Below are 17,848 nucleotides of genomic sequence, written 5' to 3'. Positions count from 1 at the left end.
GCCATGCTTTTTGGAGGATGCAGCATGCTCCCCTCTTCAGGCACCTTGTGCAGAGCTATTTCTACCCCTCTGCTTATACCAGTCCTGCCTTAGTACTTTAGGAAGGAGAAGCAGGCGGCACTGCACGCCTGCTCTTCCCATATGACAGCTGAGTCACTGCCAGCAGGCCTAAGGCAGCTTCCGGGCTAGCAGAAAAGGTGGAGGCTGTCCCCTCTTTGCTGTCCCATCTTCCCACAGCCATCTCAGGGTATTTACAGCCAAGATATTCCAGCCGTGGGCTGGAAACTGGCTTTCCACAGCCAAGGATCTCTGAGCATCACAGCCCATCTGTGGCATCGGCAGGGCTGGGCTCGCCTGGCAGCCTTTGCTGCTGCCCAGGGCTGCGTGGATGATGCCCCTTCTTCTGCACAAAGCAGAAGCTCTGCCATCGGCTTCAACATCAGCACTGTTGGCAAGCTAATGGGAGCAAAAAGATGCTTTTCCATGGGGCTACTGGGCTCTGTCATCTCTGAGAGGCTTTCTGCTTTCTTCTCCATGATAATCAGGTACCTTCAGGATAGTGTTGCTCCTTAAGCTTGTCTTGCTAGGGAGGAAGTGAGAGAGGCAGTAGATTTCTCTCCACAATCTGTTCCAGCTGTCAATTTCCCTCCTGCAAAGGAATCACAGCTTTTCTGCAATCCTCTAGCCCTCAAATCCCACTCCCATGTTCATCGCAATAAAGGTCATGCAATGGTGCTGCTGGGACAAACTCTGTTTTGGTGCAGCTTCCCTGACCTCCACGAGCACAAGAAGTTGAAAAGAATCCTTTTTATTTATCCATTCCTTTTTCTTTCTTTCTTTTTTCCCTTTTCGTTGTTACTCATTTTCTCCTAAGCAAGAAGAGCTGAGGCAGAGCTTCTCCAAACTGTCTGAAAGCCGCGACTTTACAGAAACTTCTACTAAGAGCACATTTTATGTCTGTATTTACATTCAACACCACCCCAAACTATTAGCTGTCTGTTGTGCCTCCCAGACAGCGAGCAGGGCAGGCTCAGCTCAGCACGTTCACACCTCCATCGGAGCTGAGCACGCCTGGCCTCTCCACAGCGTACATTTGTTGTTGCTAACCAGATTAACAAATCTCGGTATCTGGTCGCTCAGGAAGAGCGAGGCGAGCCCTGTCTGCTGCCCTGAATGAAAAGGCTGTGACAGCAAAGCAAGCATGAGAAGAAGGAAAGGTGGAACGAAGCCTGGGTGATTTGCCTTGCGTTGAAGGCAATCCGTCCCCAAGGATGCTGCTGCTCTGGGGGACCAGGCAGAGCTCTGGCACAGCCCCACGGGTCAGTATAGCCCGTCCATCACAGAGATGGCGATGCGCGGGCAGCCTGCATGCATCCCTCACCACTTTCTCAATTATCTTTAATTAAAGTCTGATACTAAGCCACAGTATTCCAGCCGCTTTCATTACTTTCTTTACAGGTGGGAGAAGGGGGGGAAAAAAAGCAATTACTGTACATCACAGCCGTGCCAAAATAAATTTTCTAGTTGACATTTGGTTTTGCCTTTTGAAGCTGTGGGTCTGTAAGGAAGATCCTTCCCACAGATCCCCCCAGGCCCAGCTCAGTCCTGCCCAGCCCGCAGTGCCACTCACTGGGCAGCGAGGGGGGGATGAGGAAAAGCCCTGCAGCAGGCAGGGAAAGACACTTCTTTCTCCTCAAAAACGTCCCCAGAAGCGTCAAAAATCACTTTAGCTTGGAATGAGAGCAGCTCGGCTCCTCGCTTGCTTCTGAGTGCTGTGGCTCCCTGCTGAGGCTGCTTTCGCACTTCGCTTTCTGCATTTCTCTCTCTCCTGAGGTGGGCAGCAGCTTGCGCTCGGAGCCCTACCCTCTCTAAGAGAGTTCTCGACCTCCCCAACATGGCGGAGCCACCGACCTGCCTTCACAAGATGTCGGCGCATTCACTCGCCCTTCCCAATATGGCGCCCACCCCGCACTTCCCGTATAAACATGGCACCGGGCGGGGACAGGCGTGCGCCCTTCTCAAGATGGTCGCCAGAAGGTTGCTGCTGGCCCTCCTCAAGATGGCGGCCGCCCTTCCTTGCTGACAGAGTGCTTCCGGTTAGGCCTGGCGTCAGCGCCGCGGCCATGGCGGAGCTGACAGACGCGGAGCTCCGGAAGGAGCTGCTGGCGCTGGGCTACCGACCCGGGCCCATCACCGAGACCACCCGCAAGGTCTACATCAAGAAGCTAAGCTGCCTGCGGGCTGAGGTGGCGGCGGCGAAGCGCAGGGGCCGCGGCGCTCCGCCCAGCCCGGGCCGCAGCTCCGGCAGGCCGCAGCAGGCCTCACCCTCGCGGCCGCGCCTCGGCTTCAGCCTCAGCCCCGGCAGGGCCGGCCGCGACGGAGAGGAGGAGGATGAGGGGGATGAGGAGGACGGGATGGAGGAGGACGAAGAGGAGGAAAGAGGACGAGCGCCCGTGTCCCGCTGGGAGGCCGCTGAGGGAGGCAGGCTGTCCTGGGGAGACCCACGAGGGTCACCGCCCGGGCGTAGCGGGGGGCTCGGCGGTAGGAACGAGGGTGGGGCATCCCGAGATGGGCTCCGGGGGCTGAACGCACCCTCCTCGTGGAGCTCCTCCCTGGAGAGGAGCGGGGGGCTCAGGGCTGGGATGGGCTCGTCTCTGGATGATGGCTTTCGGGCCTCGAGCTCCTTTCAGTGGAGCACATCTGCAGAGGGGAGCGAGGGGCTCAGCGGCGGGCCGAGGGCGTCCCTGGATGGGTTTGGGGGGCCGAGCACGTCCCAGTGGAACACGTCTATAAGTAGAGGTGAGGGGCTCAGTGCAAGGGCTGGGATAGGGTCGTCTGTGGATGGGGTGGGAGGGCTGAGCTCCGTGTCCTCCTGGGGTGCGTCTGCGGGCAGAAGTGGAAGGCTCAGCTCCATGCCCTTTTCCAGTGATGAAAGCAAAGGTCTGACATCCAGGGGCCATTGGGACACATCAATAGGGCGGATTGCAGGGCAGAACTCCCCAGCGCAGTGGGAGACAGCAGGGGGAAGGAAGACAGAAAGGAAGGGGCTTTTCTCCAACAGCTGGTGGGGACGGGAGAGCAGGGTGGAACCCAGCACTCATTGGGAATCCTCAGCAGGATGTAGTGGGTTGAGTTACCCATTCGAGAGGAGAGAGGAGAGCTTGGCGCCCAGCGTTCGAAGGGAGGCAGACAGAGAGCCAAAAACCAGCAGCTGGGGAGAGGGATTGAGCCGACGGCTGCCGTGGAAGGCTGTGAGTGGCACAGGGCTGGGCTCGGGCAGCCCGTGGGATGCATCTGCTGCAGTGGTGACACCCCGCACTCAGCTCCTGCGGTCAGCCCCCAGGCAGCAGATGGAAGGAAAGCGCAAAGGCCTCGAGTTCTACCTCTCCCAGTTCCTTTTCCTCGCCAGCTTGGTGCTGCTGCTGATTTTTCTGGGTATCCTCATGGTGAAGATGATTGGGTCAGGCTGGCTTGAACAGACAGAGGAGAGCTGTACGTGTATCGGTTTAATTGTGTTTTTTTTTTTTAACTTTATTTGCTTTTATTTTCTGATTTCCCTCTATTACTTCCATTGCTATCAGATACATCATTCTCTCACTTGGCATCTCCGTCTCCCTCTCCCATTGCCTTTGGGAAGTCTCATTCATCACTGAAAATAAGTCAAGTGTGTGTTCTTTTTTATTTTTACTCTTGCCTTCAGTTCTTCAAAACCCTGTTGGGTTTTGCCCATAAAAGGAAGCCAGGCCAAGGAGGTGTTTTATGGTTATTGGCTGTGTAGTATAACACTTGTGTAGCTGTCCTGTGTTTTAACATTAGCCTCTGCAAAGCACAGCCCTGCGATGGTCTTTGTGTTGCATTTAAAGCAGATATCCCAGCTAGATGGAATTAATGCCACTTCAGGACTTGGAACTGAAAGAAGAGGTTTGGGTTGGAAGGTACTGGTCCTTAATTTGGGCACACTGCACGTAGATGTACGACCTGTGGCCAGCCTGTATCCAATTGTTGGGACAGGAGGCAGCTCTTAAACCAGAGGCCACAATCTTTGGAACTAACTGTTCATGCTGAAGTATATCCCCTGTGTTTGCCTTCAGGGACTTGATTTAAACTCTTGTTATTGCCATGGTATTTCAGGTGACCATGGCATGCAGCACTTGAGAATGATCAGTGGAAATTTCCATCTCCTGCCATCTACTTCAGCTGTTAAAACATTCTGGCCACAATTTTTACTTTCCATCATTTACAGCCTGGTACAAAACTAGTTTTGTTTCTTTTGCTGCCTTCCAAGGCAGTGCTGTTTGTGTAGCAAGGTACCTTGTAGAGTAAGATTAAAAACAGCAGAATCAGACTTGAAGGTAGAGTCTTTTAAAAAAAAAAAAAAAAAGTTATTTTCTTGGTCAGAGCTCTTGTTTTGCAGCCAGCTAACTCTCTTTCTCTCCCATAGTTAATCTCTTGCCTGTGGATTGTGACAAAAGAACAGATGATGTAAGCATATATTTATTTATCTTTAAATATTGTGGATGGGATTCTCATAGAAGAGTAATTATTCTGGGAAGCTTCCACCAGTATCACATCACTGTGAAATTATTAGTTTTATCTTCGTGATTTGATGAGTTGGAATTAATGAGCCCGATTAAGTTAGGATTGTGTGCAAGACTCCAAAAGATAAAACTTTAAATTCCCATTCATGTGAATCAGTTTCTTTAATAGTGGTAACAGAAGCGATAAGGATTTGCTGAAGAGGCTGTACCTGCGTCCAGCTTTAGCAATGCAGGATTTAATCCAGCTCATTCCCTCAACTCCATTGTAAAGTGTTTGCACAGCCCTGTTATTACTATTTTTTAATCATGGTGCATCACTTGGAAAAATAAAATTTTGGATTTGGAGTTATGGTTGGTCCCTTTGACAGCTGGGACACACAGAGGTGATGGATGCAGCCTGTCTGAGGGGATGGCTGGTGGTGCAGTGTGAGCTGGGCTCTCAGTGGCACTTTCACATGATGTGCCAGCTCCACTCGGCCTCAGAACCTGTAGCTGTGTTGCAGCTTTGCTGCAGGTGTGTTCAGTTTGAACTGGTGATGCATAGCTGAGCTAAAACCCCTCTGCTGGCATTTTGCTGTGACGGTGCTGGCTGGTCTGACTGCTGCCCCGTAGCTGCCAGGCTGTTCATGTGTGTTACCTGTTTCTGACTTTCAGTTCTGCAAAGCCAAAGAGAAGGACGTTGTGATGAACATGCTGCACGAGTTGTATAACTACTTGTCTGTACAAGCTGGTGAGTTCCATTTGTCGTTGTAAAACACTCTCTCAGCTATCTGGACATTTTTAACCTTAATTTGAAGAGAGGGATTTATGGAACAGTCAGTTCCACTCATAGAGCTTTGAGAAAGTCAGGTAACAGCAAAACAGAACGAGGTGTGTTTATTTTTGATCTCAGTAGTGCTTAGCTAATGCTATCACTGTGCTCTTGTGGAGCGGTCCTTCTTTGCACTCGATATATTGGGAACTTGAGGTGCAAATCTTCAGCTTTGTGGTTCTTTTGTAACAGCATCTTGAAATTGTCTTCAAGATGCTCAGAGGCAGGTAAGTGTAAATCAGTGCGTTCTTACACATGGAGTCGGAGTGACTTAAGAAGTTGTCATCTCTCTGCTGAAATGTGACAGCGGATTATGGGATTTCTTTTAAGTTTTCTGTGCTGAGCAAGGCAGGCTTACTTGGCTAAGGAGCCAACTGACTGCAGGAGTTGAACGCTCTGTACTATGTGTGTGCCAATCCGATCCATAACAAGTGCTGTTTGACAGAGAAAGCTGCTCTAGCAGCAGTTCAGCAGACAAGTGAGAACTTTTCTTTCAGCAAGATGCATAATAATGTTAATCATAACAGTGCCTAAGTTCCATTTTCAAGATTTCAGACCCCAACACTTTTGAATCCTTTGGATTCTTGAGTTTCGCACGGTTTCTGAAGCTTCAGTACCAATTTTGCCTGGTCTCTCAGCACACTTGTGTGGCCAGCTTTGTGAAGGATGATTTAGAAGCCCAAGTTCCTGGCCAGTATTCCTCTGCCTGGGCAAAGGGTAGAGCTGGGATATAGAAGCATTTTGTGTTGATCACTCTTCAACACTGCAGTCTCTGTTGCATAGTGGAAAGCACCTCTGCCTGCCATTATGACAGAGAGGTGGTTATGTATTCTGTGGAAGAGAAATAGTATTTTCCCTCCTTTGTTGAGTAGCTCGTGCTCTTAAGCATGAGGTTTTCTTGCCCTTCCCCAACCTCTATCCAGTGGCTGAGCACTTTATTAATAGTCATAATCTTAACCTGCCTACCATATAAATCTCACCTTGCAGTCGTTTTGCCCAGAGCTGTAGCTGCGTTTAAAGGATGTTGTTTCTGGACAGCTGAGTGTATTTCTGAACTGTCAAGGGTTGTTTTTTTCTGAACATTATTTCTGTTTGACTTTTTTTTTTTACCAGGTAATTTTGAATGCGGAAACCCTGAGAATCTAAAAAGCAAATGCATTTGGGTTAGTGAAGCAAGGGACCACGTGGTGGTGAGTAGGCTGTGAGCAGCTGTTGTTGTAACGTGGTGCTATGCCTCTTACAAGGCAATAAATAATAGATACTAAAGCAATTTGCCATTTGTTTTACTTCCCCATCCTGTTCTGATTCTTTCCCATACCTCTGGTTTCCCCTTTGGTTCTCAGCAGTTCGTTTGAAAATAATCTTCCCCTACATCTCTGATTCAAGCCCTGTAAATCTAACTTAATGGTTTGTTTTTTTGCCATGGCCATCAGTCTTTTGTAACCAGAAATTTCCCAGGATTGAGGCCTGGGCAGAAGAAAAATCTTTCTATACCCCAAAGTGTCAGAAGACAGACTGCCTTGATCCAGCATTCCATTTCTTTCATGGTAAACTGTCAGTAAGATTATGTTGTATTTAGTGGTTAGCCTTAACAGTCTGGGAGAGAGTTATTTTACAGAGTGCTTCACGCATCATCTACCAGAGTCAGAAGATTTCAGTCCAGACTGACTTTCAGATTTAGTTTTCCTCCCTCCAGTTTGCAGAATTATGATAAGAATTAACCCTGGGACAGACTGCTTAGAATAAGTTCTCTCATAACTGTTAGGAAATAACGTTATTCAGCATTTTAAATGAATGGGAGACTGACATTCTAATGGATTCTTTTCACAGAATATAACTGGTGGTTCCCCACAGAAGTTTGAAGCTGCCCTGAAGTGGATACTGAACAGTAACAAGGATTTAGGAATATGGTAAGTGGAAGCCTGCTGTTCCAAAATGATCTTTCTCGGCGTCGGCTGATGTGTAATTTGACATCCTGTGTGCTGTGCACAAAAAGCTCCATTAGATTTCAAAGATAATCAGAGACATGCTTTGTCAGTGCTTCCAGATAAAACGTGTGGTCCTAGAACAGATTGGCAGCTGCAGACGTTCTGTCTCAGTGTGTTTCCCAACCCTTGCAGTGGGGGACATCGTGTTCACGAACACGCTGCTCTGCAGTGAAGTTCAAGCCTGATGTTGTGCCTGTTCACTGTGACGTTGTGCTTACAGCAGGGCTTAGAGTTCTGGTGTCTTGGGAGGGCAGCTCGCTTGTTAAACTTGCCTGTGTCCTCGCTGTTCTCCAGACAACTCTTTTATTCAGTACTCGTAGCAAAAACAGAGCTTTGGTATTGCGTGGGCCCCCTTTCAGCAAAGGGGTTGGGTCGTACAGGTCAGCAGAGCGTTGTCTTCAGGAGGTAACAACCCACGTGCCCTGGGATCTCTTGGGGCAAGTAAGTCTGTGAGGAGGGGAGGGAAACAGACTGTTGAATGGTATCTTTTCTTTAGTGTCAGTTCTCTTTCCGGCAGAATGCACGGTAGATGTCAAAACCAACAGACTGTGACTGCATAGCAGCTTGGTCAGTCACCAGTGGGGCTTTTTGGGTTTCTTGGCTGCCACTTGTTTCTGTGCATGTGGAATGGCACAAGTGCTGGTTTCTTCAGCTGAGAAATACAATGTTCGGGCCGTAATCTGATGAGAGGCTGTTATGCAGTTTCCACAGACATAATTATCTGCCTCTGGGAAGTGTCAGCTGCCTCCACTCCATGTTAACTCTGAAGCCTAACATTTGTTTGCATTTTAATATTGCATAAATTGTATAATATTGCATAATACTGCATAAATAAAATGTATCTCTGATTAAATGAATTGCAACGGTAGTAATACTAGAGCTTCATGGGTACAGTTTGTGTTGATTTCCACTGCTTGATTTCTTGTCCTAAAAAGAATTCTGCAGCTGCTGCTGTGGCTGAATGATCAGACAGTGCCTGCTGCTTTATTCTTGGCGTGTGGCAAATTCCCAGGACAAGACATTGTTTTCTTATTGGCAGCTTTGGATTTGCTTTTTGGGCCGTATTTTTGTACAGGGGCAGTGCTTGTGTCAGGAGCCTTGTAGTGTAATATATTCTCTCTTAATTTTCATAATTAGCAGTTTTCTGGGCTGTTTGCCAAGTAGATCTACTTTCACCAAGTCTGCACGGTGTGCAGAGTGAGTGTTCAGCAGGCTTACCAACCTGAGGGTGGCATTTCTACGTGAGATTGGCGTTCTGGGTGCCAATCTGAGAGGCAGAACTGGAAATGAGCTCTGCTCAGTGATTTTGCTGCATGTTTAAAGTATGGAGTGTGGATTGTCAATAAGATGAGGGGTGGGAAACAGCTGTGTCTGCTGCTGCTGTAGAATCCAGCAACCAAACACAGGCTGTCAGCACTTGGTGAGATCTGCACTAATAAATTGAGAGAATGACATTGTCTAGTAAGTCATTCATTGCAAACCTGGAATGAATTAGCTTAAAAAAAATGAAATCCCCTTTGGTCTCACTGCTCTGAATCTGATGGCTCTCGCTAGGATTGCTTGATGCCTGTTGGCTTAGAGGATCTAACAAGGAAACCACATCAGCGTAGGTCTGTATAGAAAGAAGTGAGCTAAAAGCATCTCGGCTGGCACAGCAGGTGTGTGCAAGTGATTTTGCAGGAGGATGTGTTATCGATTTTGCTGTGAATGCTTTCTGAGGGTGTGTCCATTGCTCACTGCAGACACAGCTGATGTGTTGTCACTTTCCTAGCTAAACTGTTTGTGCTCATCAGCACTGAGGGAAACGGCGCAACCTCTACGGACATTTGCAGTCTCCCTCAGCTGCTCTCTCTGCAATTGCTGATGAGTGACTCAGTAAACATTTCCATTTCTCTGTGCTGGGAGGTGGGAATCCAATTTAAAGTTTAATCTTCTGCTCGCTGAGAGGTGCTGTCAGAGAGTCTGCAGAGGGAGATTTCAGTTTAGCAGTGGGAGTTCCAGCCCTGCTGCCTTTTCTGAAGCCATATCCAGTCCTTGCTGAGCAGCCGGTCCCAAAATGTTCTGGAAAGAGGAGGTGCAAAGATGTTGGTGCATTTTCTGTGTGGCGCATAGAACGAGTTACTGCATCTGCAGTCTGCTTCCTCTCCCTCTTTTGATTAAAGACTGCAGTTGGAGCGTTTGCGTTCTCCAGTGAAGATTTTCTGCCTCTTCCCATCAGGTTGAAAGGCAGAGACCCCTCCGAACCCGTCAGCAGAGTGGAGGAGGTGGTCTGTCTGGAGTCGGCCCACCCTCAGATGGGGCTCAGCTGCCGTTTCCGTCGGGCGGTGATCACTGCTGTCATGAACCTGTTCCTGTTCTTCTGGTGTAAGTTGTCAGTGTTTCTGATCGACTTCTCCCCTTGCTGGCTGTAGAGATGAACACGCGTGCACCCATGTATTTTTCCAGCCATATGAAACTACTGGCAGAGGTGAAATAAATCTGCCAACGAGTTAATTTCTAATTAACCTTTTTCTGGCAGCAGAAAGAGACCTGTAGCCCTGCTCTTGTGCTGAGTGCTTAACACTTACTTTAAATCAGCAAGCTGATTAGCTCCCTGAGTATTCCTCAAGTACCCATTACTGCGGTCTGCAAAATAAGTATGTTAACCTACCTAAAAGATTCATTTGTTCTTTCTTTTCTTGCACTAAACTACAAAACCTTCTGGACTCTCCTGTAATGACTTGTAGCATTTCAAGTATTATAGGTTTTATGGGAAGAGTCTGTCACGCCCCAGCTGAGACAGAGGACTTACTGAGCGAGGTGATAATGAGAGATGAGTGCTGGCTGGAGGAGTTTATAATCTGGCCAGATGAGGTGAGGGTGAAAGGGGATAGTTATGTTTATTGTAGAGACTGAGATGCTAAAGTTAGCTCCTGTCGTAATGGGGACATTTGTCAGTGCTAAACCTTCAATTTAGATCTCCTGAATTTTAGGCTGGCACTGGAGCCCTGGGCTTTATCTCCTTATCAAGTAGCTATCTGCAGAGCAGTGGAGCTTGACAGTCTTCCTAAGTGATTATTGTAGGGGAAGCCTCTAGCAAAGAGGTAGCTCTGGGATTTAGAGAATTAGAGCCCTGTGGTCATGCTGATGTTTTGGGGGGGGGAGGAAGGTCTGTGATGAGGCCTTCTGGCCATCTCTGCTCACATGCACACCTGCTCTTCTGCTGCAGGAACAAAATGTACTGCTCGGATGCAGTTCCAAGCAGACCTGGGAAGCAGGGAGGAGGAAAGCTGTAAAAAAAGAAAACTGCTGGCACTGAGGAAGTACATGTATGTCCCTACTGAATTCTGTTTGTTTTTATTCCTCTAGGTCTGGTAACTCTGTGGGGGATCCTGATCTTCCTTCGGTATCGCTGGCGGAAGATGGAGGAAGAGGAGCAAGCCATGTATGATATGGTGAAGAAGATCATAGGTAGAGCCCAGTATCTCTGTAAACCCAATTAACACTCTCCTGCTCTGTGCAGTGTTGAAATCTCTCCTTGTTTTTCCCTTCTGCCCTGCAGCTGTTGTCCAGGACCACTACAAGGAATGGGAACGGAACCTGGAGCGCTACCCCTATGTGGGCATTCTCCACGTTCGGGACAGCCTCATCCCTCCTCAGAGCAGGTGAGCTTTGCTCTGTTAGAGGGAGTCAGCATGGCATGACTCAACTCAACTCAAAACCGTAGTTACTGGATGACCGACCACGAGCAGACAATCGATGGGAAGCAAGCAGAGTCTGTCTGGCCTTTCACTTCATAAAGGATGTTGATAAAACCCAGGCTATATATTAACCTGCTGCAGATTAATGTGGCAGTCCAGGGGGCTGATATTTTTTGCAGTCACACTGGTGTATTGTCATTGTTCTATCACACAGTAATTGGATTTTGTTTTTCCTGGGCCTGGAGCATCTTTTTTTAATTTTTTTTTCTCCTTTGTCTAATCTATGTAGGATGCCATCCTGTTTCTCAGCCATTGTGCCTCGTTCTCCAGGCAGGTGCTGCAATCTCACAGAACAAACCTTCCCATGAGCTGAATGGGGTTTTGGGGAGGCTCTTCTGAAGGGATTTTGTACACTGTCTGCCTGCAAAGTTTCCTGTTCAGATGAGGCAGCTCTGAATGGGAGGCAGAGCAAGCTGGCTGATTCTGATGCCTTTTCAGAACGGAAGCCCAGTTGGTTACGCCGCAGTTGGTGGGGCAGGAGGAGCAGCCTGGGTTGTGATGCTTCATCTTTGCAAAACATTTTTTGTTTTTTTTTTTTAACATTTTGCTTAGACTCAGCTGCTTTGTTCTCCAGACAGCACAGAATGCTGCACGTGCTGCAAAGTCTCAAACATCCTCCCTCTTTATCAGTCACGATACAACCAGGAGTTATTTCAGCTGGCTTTGATTGATAGCTGTGTAGTACCTAGAATTACTAGACTGCAAAACTGGATGGAGCTCCAGCTTGTGCTCCCTTGCCTGAGAGTTCCCTGTGCTTTGGAGGTGGGGGCAGTTTGCTGATGGAATCCCTCTGCAATGTGAATTGGGCTTGACATTCAGGGCAGTCATCAATTGTTTGTGCTGCCAGAGGGTCTCCTCTTCCCCACTGGTAGGATTTGTGCTTTCATGTCCTGGGCTTGAAATCACCTCTCAACTTGAATTCTGGTTTAATCTCCTTTACTGTCTGCACGGGAAGCTGGCAGTGTCTTGATCAACAGCTACAATTACTGTAAGCAGGAAGGCACTTTGAGAATATAATTATTTTTCTTTTTCATTGCTGGTTTTTTGCAGGAAAAAAATGAAGCGTGTCTGGAACAGAGCTGTGGAGTTTCTGGCCTCAAATGAGTCACGGATTCAGACAGAGTCACACAGAGTAGCAGGAGAGGACATGCTCGTATGGAGATGGACTCAGCCATCTTATGTCTCAGATTCAGAGCACTAAAGAGGAGCAGAAGCAGAACAACTGTTGAAAAGGACCTCTGCAAGGGAGCAGTCCCCTCTCGGGTGGTGGGAAAGAGCAGGTCACGGTCCCAACCTCCTTGGGTTGGGGATTGCACGTATCTGTTTGCTCTTCTTTCTTAAAATCTTCACGTACAAACAAAAAAAAAAACAACCAGGGCAATAATGTTGGCTTAGAAAGAAGATGGGCTTGAGCTGGTGGGAAGCTAGAATCACACCAAAGTTAACCTTCCAGCAGATATCTGGCTTCTGTAGGCAAGCAAGCCTAAAGCAGCGTGTTAAAAAAATGCGTCCTTAAATGTTGAAGGACCTGAGATCTCTCTGACAATGGTTCTTAAAATTTGACCTCAATTCTGCAAAAGCCAACTGGAGGCAGCATCCAGCATGGAACGTGTTTAAAGGAGGTTGGCATTTCCCATGGAAACTTTAGGGTGGCAGCTGAGATGCGTTTTGTTAGCGTTTGTTTTTTAGCAGTGCAGAGACAACGATGAGAGCACTTGCTGCTTCCCAGCAGGGAGAATGTTTGTGTCTGTTTCACCCTTCAAAAGTGGGGGGGAAAAAATAATAGGAAAAAAAATAAAATGAGGCAAAGGTAGTCATAGAGGGAGGGCAGTCTGACGTGCCTTGATGGTTTGGGCTGGGCTGGGGGTGTGGAGGGAAACATTTGTGATCCTGTTCCACTTTTTAAGTCTGCAAATTCTGTGCTTTATGTTTTCTTGGGGGGCGGGGGGAATTTGGGTGGGAAGTGAAGGATATAGGAAGCTTCAGGAAGCGCTTTCTTGTGGCTACAAGGGGTTGCTTCGTGGGCTATTAAATAGCAGCTTTGGAATGTCTATTGGGGCTGAATGTACTTGTTTATCTTGGGCAGCTGCAATGTGTGTGCTGTGGGTCAGAGCAGAGGCGTACAATGCATGGGGTCGTGCATTGTCAGGGGGTGCCAAATCCATGTTCCTGCAGCCTCACAACAGGTGGAAGGAGCAGCAGCCCGTCCTCTGTTGGTGCTGCAGGCGTTGTGTTTTGTATCTGCAGTCATCTAGCTAGTTAAGTTTGTTTCTGTGTCCTGCGTAGGACTGTTGTTGTTTTGGGGGGTGTTGATTTGTTTTGTTTTCTTCAAAGAAAATATCTGCAGAGTGTGGCAGCTTAGACTGGGCAAAAATACTGTTAATCTGTTCTTCCCTGTGTCATCAAACCGCTGACAGGACGCCGCTGGGACAGCGAGGACCAAATTCATTTCTGGCCTAAGCTAAGAAAACCTGCAGAGAGAAGCCAGTGGCAGCGCGTGTCGGCGGTGGGTTTAGCAGCTTCATGAGCAGAGTGTGGATTTTTGCATTCAGCTCTGATGCTGAGTGCATGGAGAGCTTCCCTTCCAGGCTCTGCTGGGCAGCTGGGCTCAGGATGGCAGCCAGAGCCCTCCTGCAAGGTTTGCAGATCAGCGATGCCACCCACAGGGTGGGCGCCCTGCCCGCATCCCAGGATGAAGTCTGCATCTCCCCCCTCCCCCCCCGGGGTGTTTGGTGGGTCGTTCCACCTGTGCCTCCTGCTGCAGAAGGGTGGCAGGGGCTCCTGGCGATACCTGGTGCTGCTCATCAGCCAGGGGGAGTGGGGAGAGCAGCTTTCTGCAGGGAGGCCTGAGGAGTCACACGAGAGCTGTTCTGTGGGGGGTTCACTCCTAGCCCATAGGTTGCTTTTGGTCGCACGTGTAAGGTGTTTGAGCAAGAGAGGAGACTCAGGAACGGCCTTCTAGTCGTTTACCACTAAATAGGGAATCAACTGAGGGCGGCCTTGATTCTTCTAAAGCATTGTGATGAGATCTCCACTGTTGTTACAGAAGCTTTCGCAAACACCAGTGCCTATGTAATTAAGCCTTTTTTAACTGTTTGCAGGTTTTGAGTTACGATTGTTTTTAACCATCCAAATACAGAGTGAGGAGTTAAGCATTACAGTCATGTTTTTTTGTATTAAACTTGTTTTGTAGAACAAATCTCACTGGCTTGGTGCTGTTTATTATCCGTTCAGTTTAGCTCTGTAAACCAATATATAAAATAAATTTATTACGAGTGATTTGTTACCTTTTATTTCTGTGGAAGAGTTGCAGGCTGTTCCAATTGCTTTTGCTCACGCAGATCAAATAGATCCTGCTCCAAGGAGACGGTGGGTTCTAAGTATAACCCTGAAAATGGCATGGGACTGCATGACAGCCTAATGAGACAGCATGGATCCTTGTGACGCTCGCTGATCTCAATAGCCAGCAGGCTCAAGTGTTGAGTTGCAAATTCAATCTGTGTTCTGGGAATAGGTGGCATTAAGGAGTGCGTGGAAGGCAGTTGTCTCGTTTAGCTGCATTTTGAAGAGATTGACAGCTTTGAGGATTGGGGTACTGCAATTATTAGCTCAGTGGGTTGATGGGTTTTCCTGTGGTCCTTCGTAAAGCGTTGGTTCAAGATGGGGAATGGCACAGAGCTGTAAGGCTGTGGGAACAGGGAGCATCATGAGTTCCCCATGTTTTTTTGCAGGCAGATCTCTTGTGCATTGGCTGTGCAACATCAGCAGCCTCTGCATGAAGTTTGGTTCTCCTTGAAGTTGCTGCAGGACCTGAGCACTGCTGCGTCCTCGGGTCGTCATGGTCCTGAGGATCCTGAGGTCCTTTTCTGGGGATGTGATGTGAAGTCGCAGGTGTCATAGGAGAGGTGGGGTGGACACACATCCCTTCCTGCCCTTGGCCCCGGGCTGGTGCCTGACCCTGGGCACAGCACTTCCCTCCTGGTGTCCCAAGGGCTAAGGCTCTTCAAGCAAAGCCATCACACAGTGCTATGAAAGGGAGGATTTTGATATCGAGGATGAAGGCTAGAAGTCGTTTCAGATGATTTACCAGATACCCAAGGTTTCCAAGGTTGCCTGGTGAGTAGAGCACACGTGGGCAAACCTTGGCGAGTCCTTGGAATTGTCCTTGGGCTCTGCTTTCGATTCCTCTCTCACCTGAGTGTCACTGACTCACAATGCATGCACTGTGAGCCTCCACTTCTTCAAAGTCCACCCGTGAGACAGCGACGGAGCTCTGAATCACCACTGTGTGACGGGCAGGGCTGACTCACTGCTGTTGGGTGGAAGAAACGTTAATTAATCTCACCGTGTAGGTCTGGATGACAGAGGGGCAGTTTCCCAGCAGTGAGAGGTGCTGGCTGTGCGACGGCCCTGCTCGTCCAACCTCCTTGCTGGTACTGAGCTGTTGCTAAGGTATGCGACTAAAGGGAGCGTGGGGCTCCAGCTCTCCTCAGTACCTGCTTTCCTCCTTGTTGCTTTCGCCCAACACGGGTTGCTAAGTTACAACCAAAATGCTTTTGAGGTTAGGAAAGAATCTTCTGTCTGGTGTGATGGCACGTGCTGGGGGCTGTTTGCTGTGGCAGCCCACCTTGTGTCCATGGGCAGCAAGGAAGGTGGCTTCATGCTGCTGTTGCTGCCGTGTTCCTGCCCGCTCCCTGCAGCCTGTGCTGATAGTTTCTATGGCACCAGCAATTTTCCCAGCCTCCCAATCCACTCAGGGAAGAGGGGACAGTGGGTTCATCCCTCCCCTGCTCTGCTTCCAACCTGCATTCGCTCCCACTTTCTTGCAAAGCGTGAGGGTTCCATAAATAGGTTCTTGAGCAGTGGGCTGATAAAGCCATCGCATCCCCTCACTGTCAGGGAGGAAAATATGTACCAACAAGGAATCTAAAATAAAATTTGCCCTTTATCTTTTCATTTCCTGCTTCCATTTAAAGCCTTTCACATTAAATGTTTTGTCTCCTGCTGACATGACAGCTGATGCTGAGCCTTATTTATGGGATGCGGAGTCGGGGCGCTGTGCCAGTTCTCCTGGAAAGATCAGCGTGGACTGGAGAAGCAGAAGCACAGACAGGGAGCTCTGCCCCAGGGCGCCTCCCTCCAGCACTGCCCCCATCTCAGGCAATCTCTCCCAGGGCTTGTGCTGGAATCTCCACCGTGGTTTTGTTCGACTTCTCAAGAGCAGCCCTCGCGCTTGGGCTGGGATCTGGGTGGCTGTGTGCTCTGCACCTCTGCTGCCCCTGTGTTCCCCGGCTCCTGTGGGCAGGACAACCCCTGGTCTCTGTGACCTCCCCTCTGATGGAGAAGAGCACCTGCCCTACATTTCTTCACAGCACTCCCTTAAGGCTGGGCTCGTGCTGTTTACGTCGCTGCTCCAAAACAGTTCCAAGTGTCCAAGCTGAAGCAACACAGGAAAACATTCAGCGGGTGGCCGGGTCACGTTGGGCCGAGGTCCTTCTGCGGTGTGGACGTTACCAAGGAACCCACTCCAATGTGGAGCCAGGAATGCACGAGGTTCAGCTGTAGTGGCATCCCAGTGTGAGCTGGGGGGCATTCACTCTTAGGATCACGTCTCCATCTGATGGAGGCTGCAGCTTTCAAGCTGGCCGGGGTACTAATATCCTTGTGTGCCTGTAATTAGTTCCTAATTAGCATAGTTTTAATATGAGGTGGGCTTGCTTTCCCCTTAGAGTGCTCTGTGTTGTACAAGGGGCTGAGTAATTGCCTCTGCAGCTGTGGTGGGGGCACCTCCTGGGATGCAGCAGCCTCGAGCTGTGCTGGTTTGAACGGAGCAGCCACTGCAGTGCTCCTGACATCAAAATGAGATCACTGCAATTAATATAACCATTAAAAATACATATGGCATCCAGCAGGGCAGGCTCTGTACAGGGGAGGTGTATGTGCCAGCACCATGCAGGGCTCCCAGGGCGAAGTTGGGCTCGGTCCTGTCTGCTCCCCTCCAATTAGCGGCAATTACTGCATCCACTGATTGGTTCCTCAGCAGCAGGGTTCCTTCCCACCCTTCCCAGCGCCATCCCTGTTGCAGGCACCGATTTGTTGATGCCCTTGAATTATCACTGGGACTGATGGGGGACGGGGTGGGGGTGAGCATGGGGTGCTCAGACTGCATGTACCCCAAAATAGCAGTGGGTCTTGTCGGGATGTGCCAGGTTGGCTGCAGCATGCGAGGATCCCACAGGGCTGTTTGGGTCCTGGCAGGTGCACAGCATGGGGCACACGCTGTCCCCGCAGAGCTGGCAGGAAATGCTGTGGGACTTTTCCACTCTGCTCCCAGCCTTGGTTTCCTGCATGAGGCTGCTGGCAGGGCCGGGCGCTGTGCCCCAATTCTCTCAGCTGCTGCATTGCATTGGACACAGCACGGTTCACCCCTTCCCAAAAATACCTCTTCCATTCTCAGCCCTATGAGCTCATCGACTCATTTGATCCCCAGCATCCCCGCTCATTCTGCTGCCTCTTCCCTGCGCTCACAGCCCCTTTGCTCCATCGTTCCCTGCATCATCCCAACCCATTTCCCACAGCAAGCAGCTGCAGGGTTGGTTTGCACCTATCCTCATCCCAGCAGCACAGCAGGCTCCAGCCTGCTCCCTTACACCACCATCGCTTCTTTGCATGCACCAGAATAAAGCTGCAGTTATTTCCCTCTGGAGCCATTGCACAAGGGAGGCAGAGTGTGGCCATGCTTCATACAGCCCCACACGTGGCTTCCTCAGC

The 17,848-nt window shown here is 49.4% G+C and overlaps 1 protein-coding gene and 1 long non-coding RNA gene across 2 annotated transcripts in view; one reads left to right on the top strand and one right to left on the bottom strand.

Annotated features, from left to right (window-relative positions):
• The first annotated feature begins 2,059 nt into the window (after positions 1-2,059).
• LEMD2 (LEM domain nuclear envelope protein 2) lies at positions 2,060-14,356 on the top strand. Its single transcript, XM_052698378.1, has 9 exons — positions 2,060-3,492; positions 4,442-4,482; positions 5,193-5,268; positions 6,463-6,539; positions 7,180-7,259; positions 9,556-9,701; positions 10,686-10,787; positions 10,879-10,981; positions 12,128-14,356. Exons 1-9 carry the CDS (start codon positions 2,124-2,126, stop codon positions 12,276-12,278), a joined length of 2,145 nt encoding a protein of 714 aa, XP_052554338.1. The 5' UTR covers positions 2,060-2,123; the 3' UTR covers positions 12,279-14,356.
• LOC128088161 (uncharacterized) overlaps positions 13,330-17,848 on the bottom strand; it is a 4,715-nt gene continuing 196 nt past the window's right edge. The window contains exon 2 of the long non-coding RNA XR_008210169.1: positions 13,330-16,747. This is a non-coding gene — a long non-coding RNA (uncharacterized LOC128088161). The remainder of the gene's footprint in view (positions 16,748-17,848) is intronic.

The sequence above is a fragment of the Tympanuchus pallidicinctus genome, unplaced genomic scaffold, assembly GCF_026119805.1.
Source record: "Tympanuchus pallidicinctus isolate F22 unplaced genomic scaffold, pur_lepc_1.0 scaffold32, whole genome shotgun sequence".
NCBI classification, from domain to species: Eukaryota; Metazoa; Chordata; class Aves; order Galliformes; family Phasianidae; genus Tympanuchus; species Tympanuchus pallidicinctus.
The sequence above is the reverse complement of the archived record's forward strand: the minus strand, read 5'-3'. Positions and strand labels throughout refer to the sequence as shown.

What these genes read in the sequence shown, in the direction of transcription:
- LEMD2 (XM_052698378.1), top strand. Translation starts at nt 2,124, where the DNA reads ATGGCGGAGCTGACAGACGCGGAGCTCCGGAAGGAGCTGCTGGCGCTG. An exon ending in AACAAGGATTTAGGAATATG is followed by an intron (nt 7,260 to 9,555) that starts GTAAGTGGAAGC and finishes TCTTCCCATCAG; the next exon opens with GTTGAAAGGCAGAGACCCCT. An exon ending in CCTGTTCCTGTTCTTCTGGT is followed by an intron (nt 9,702 to 10,685) that starts GTAAGTTGTCAG and finishes TTATTCCTCTAG; the next exon opens with GTCTGGTAACTCTGTGGGGG.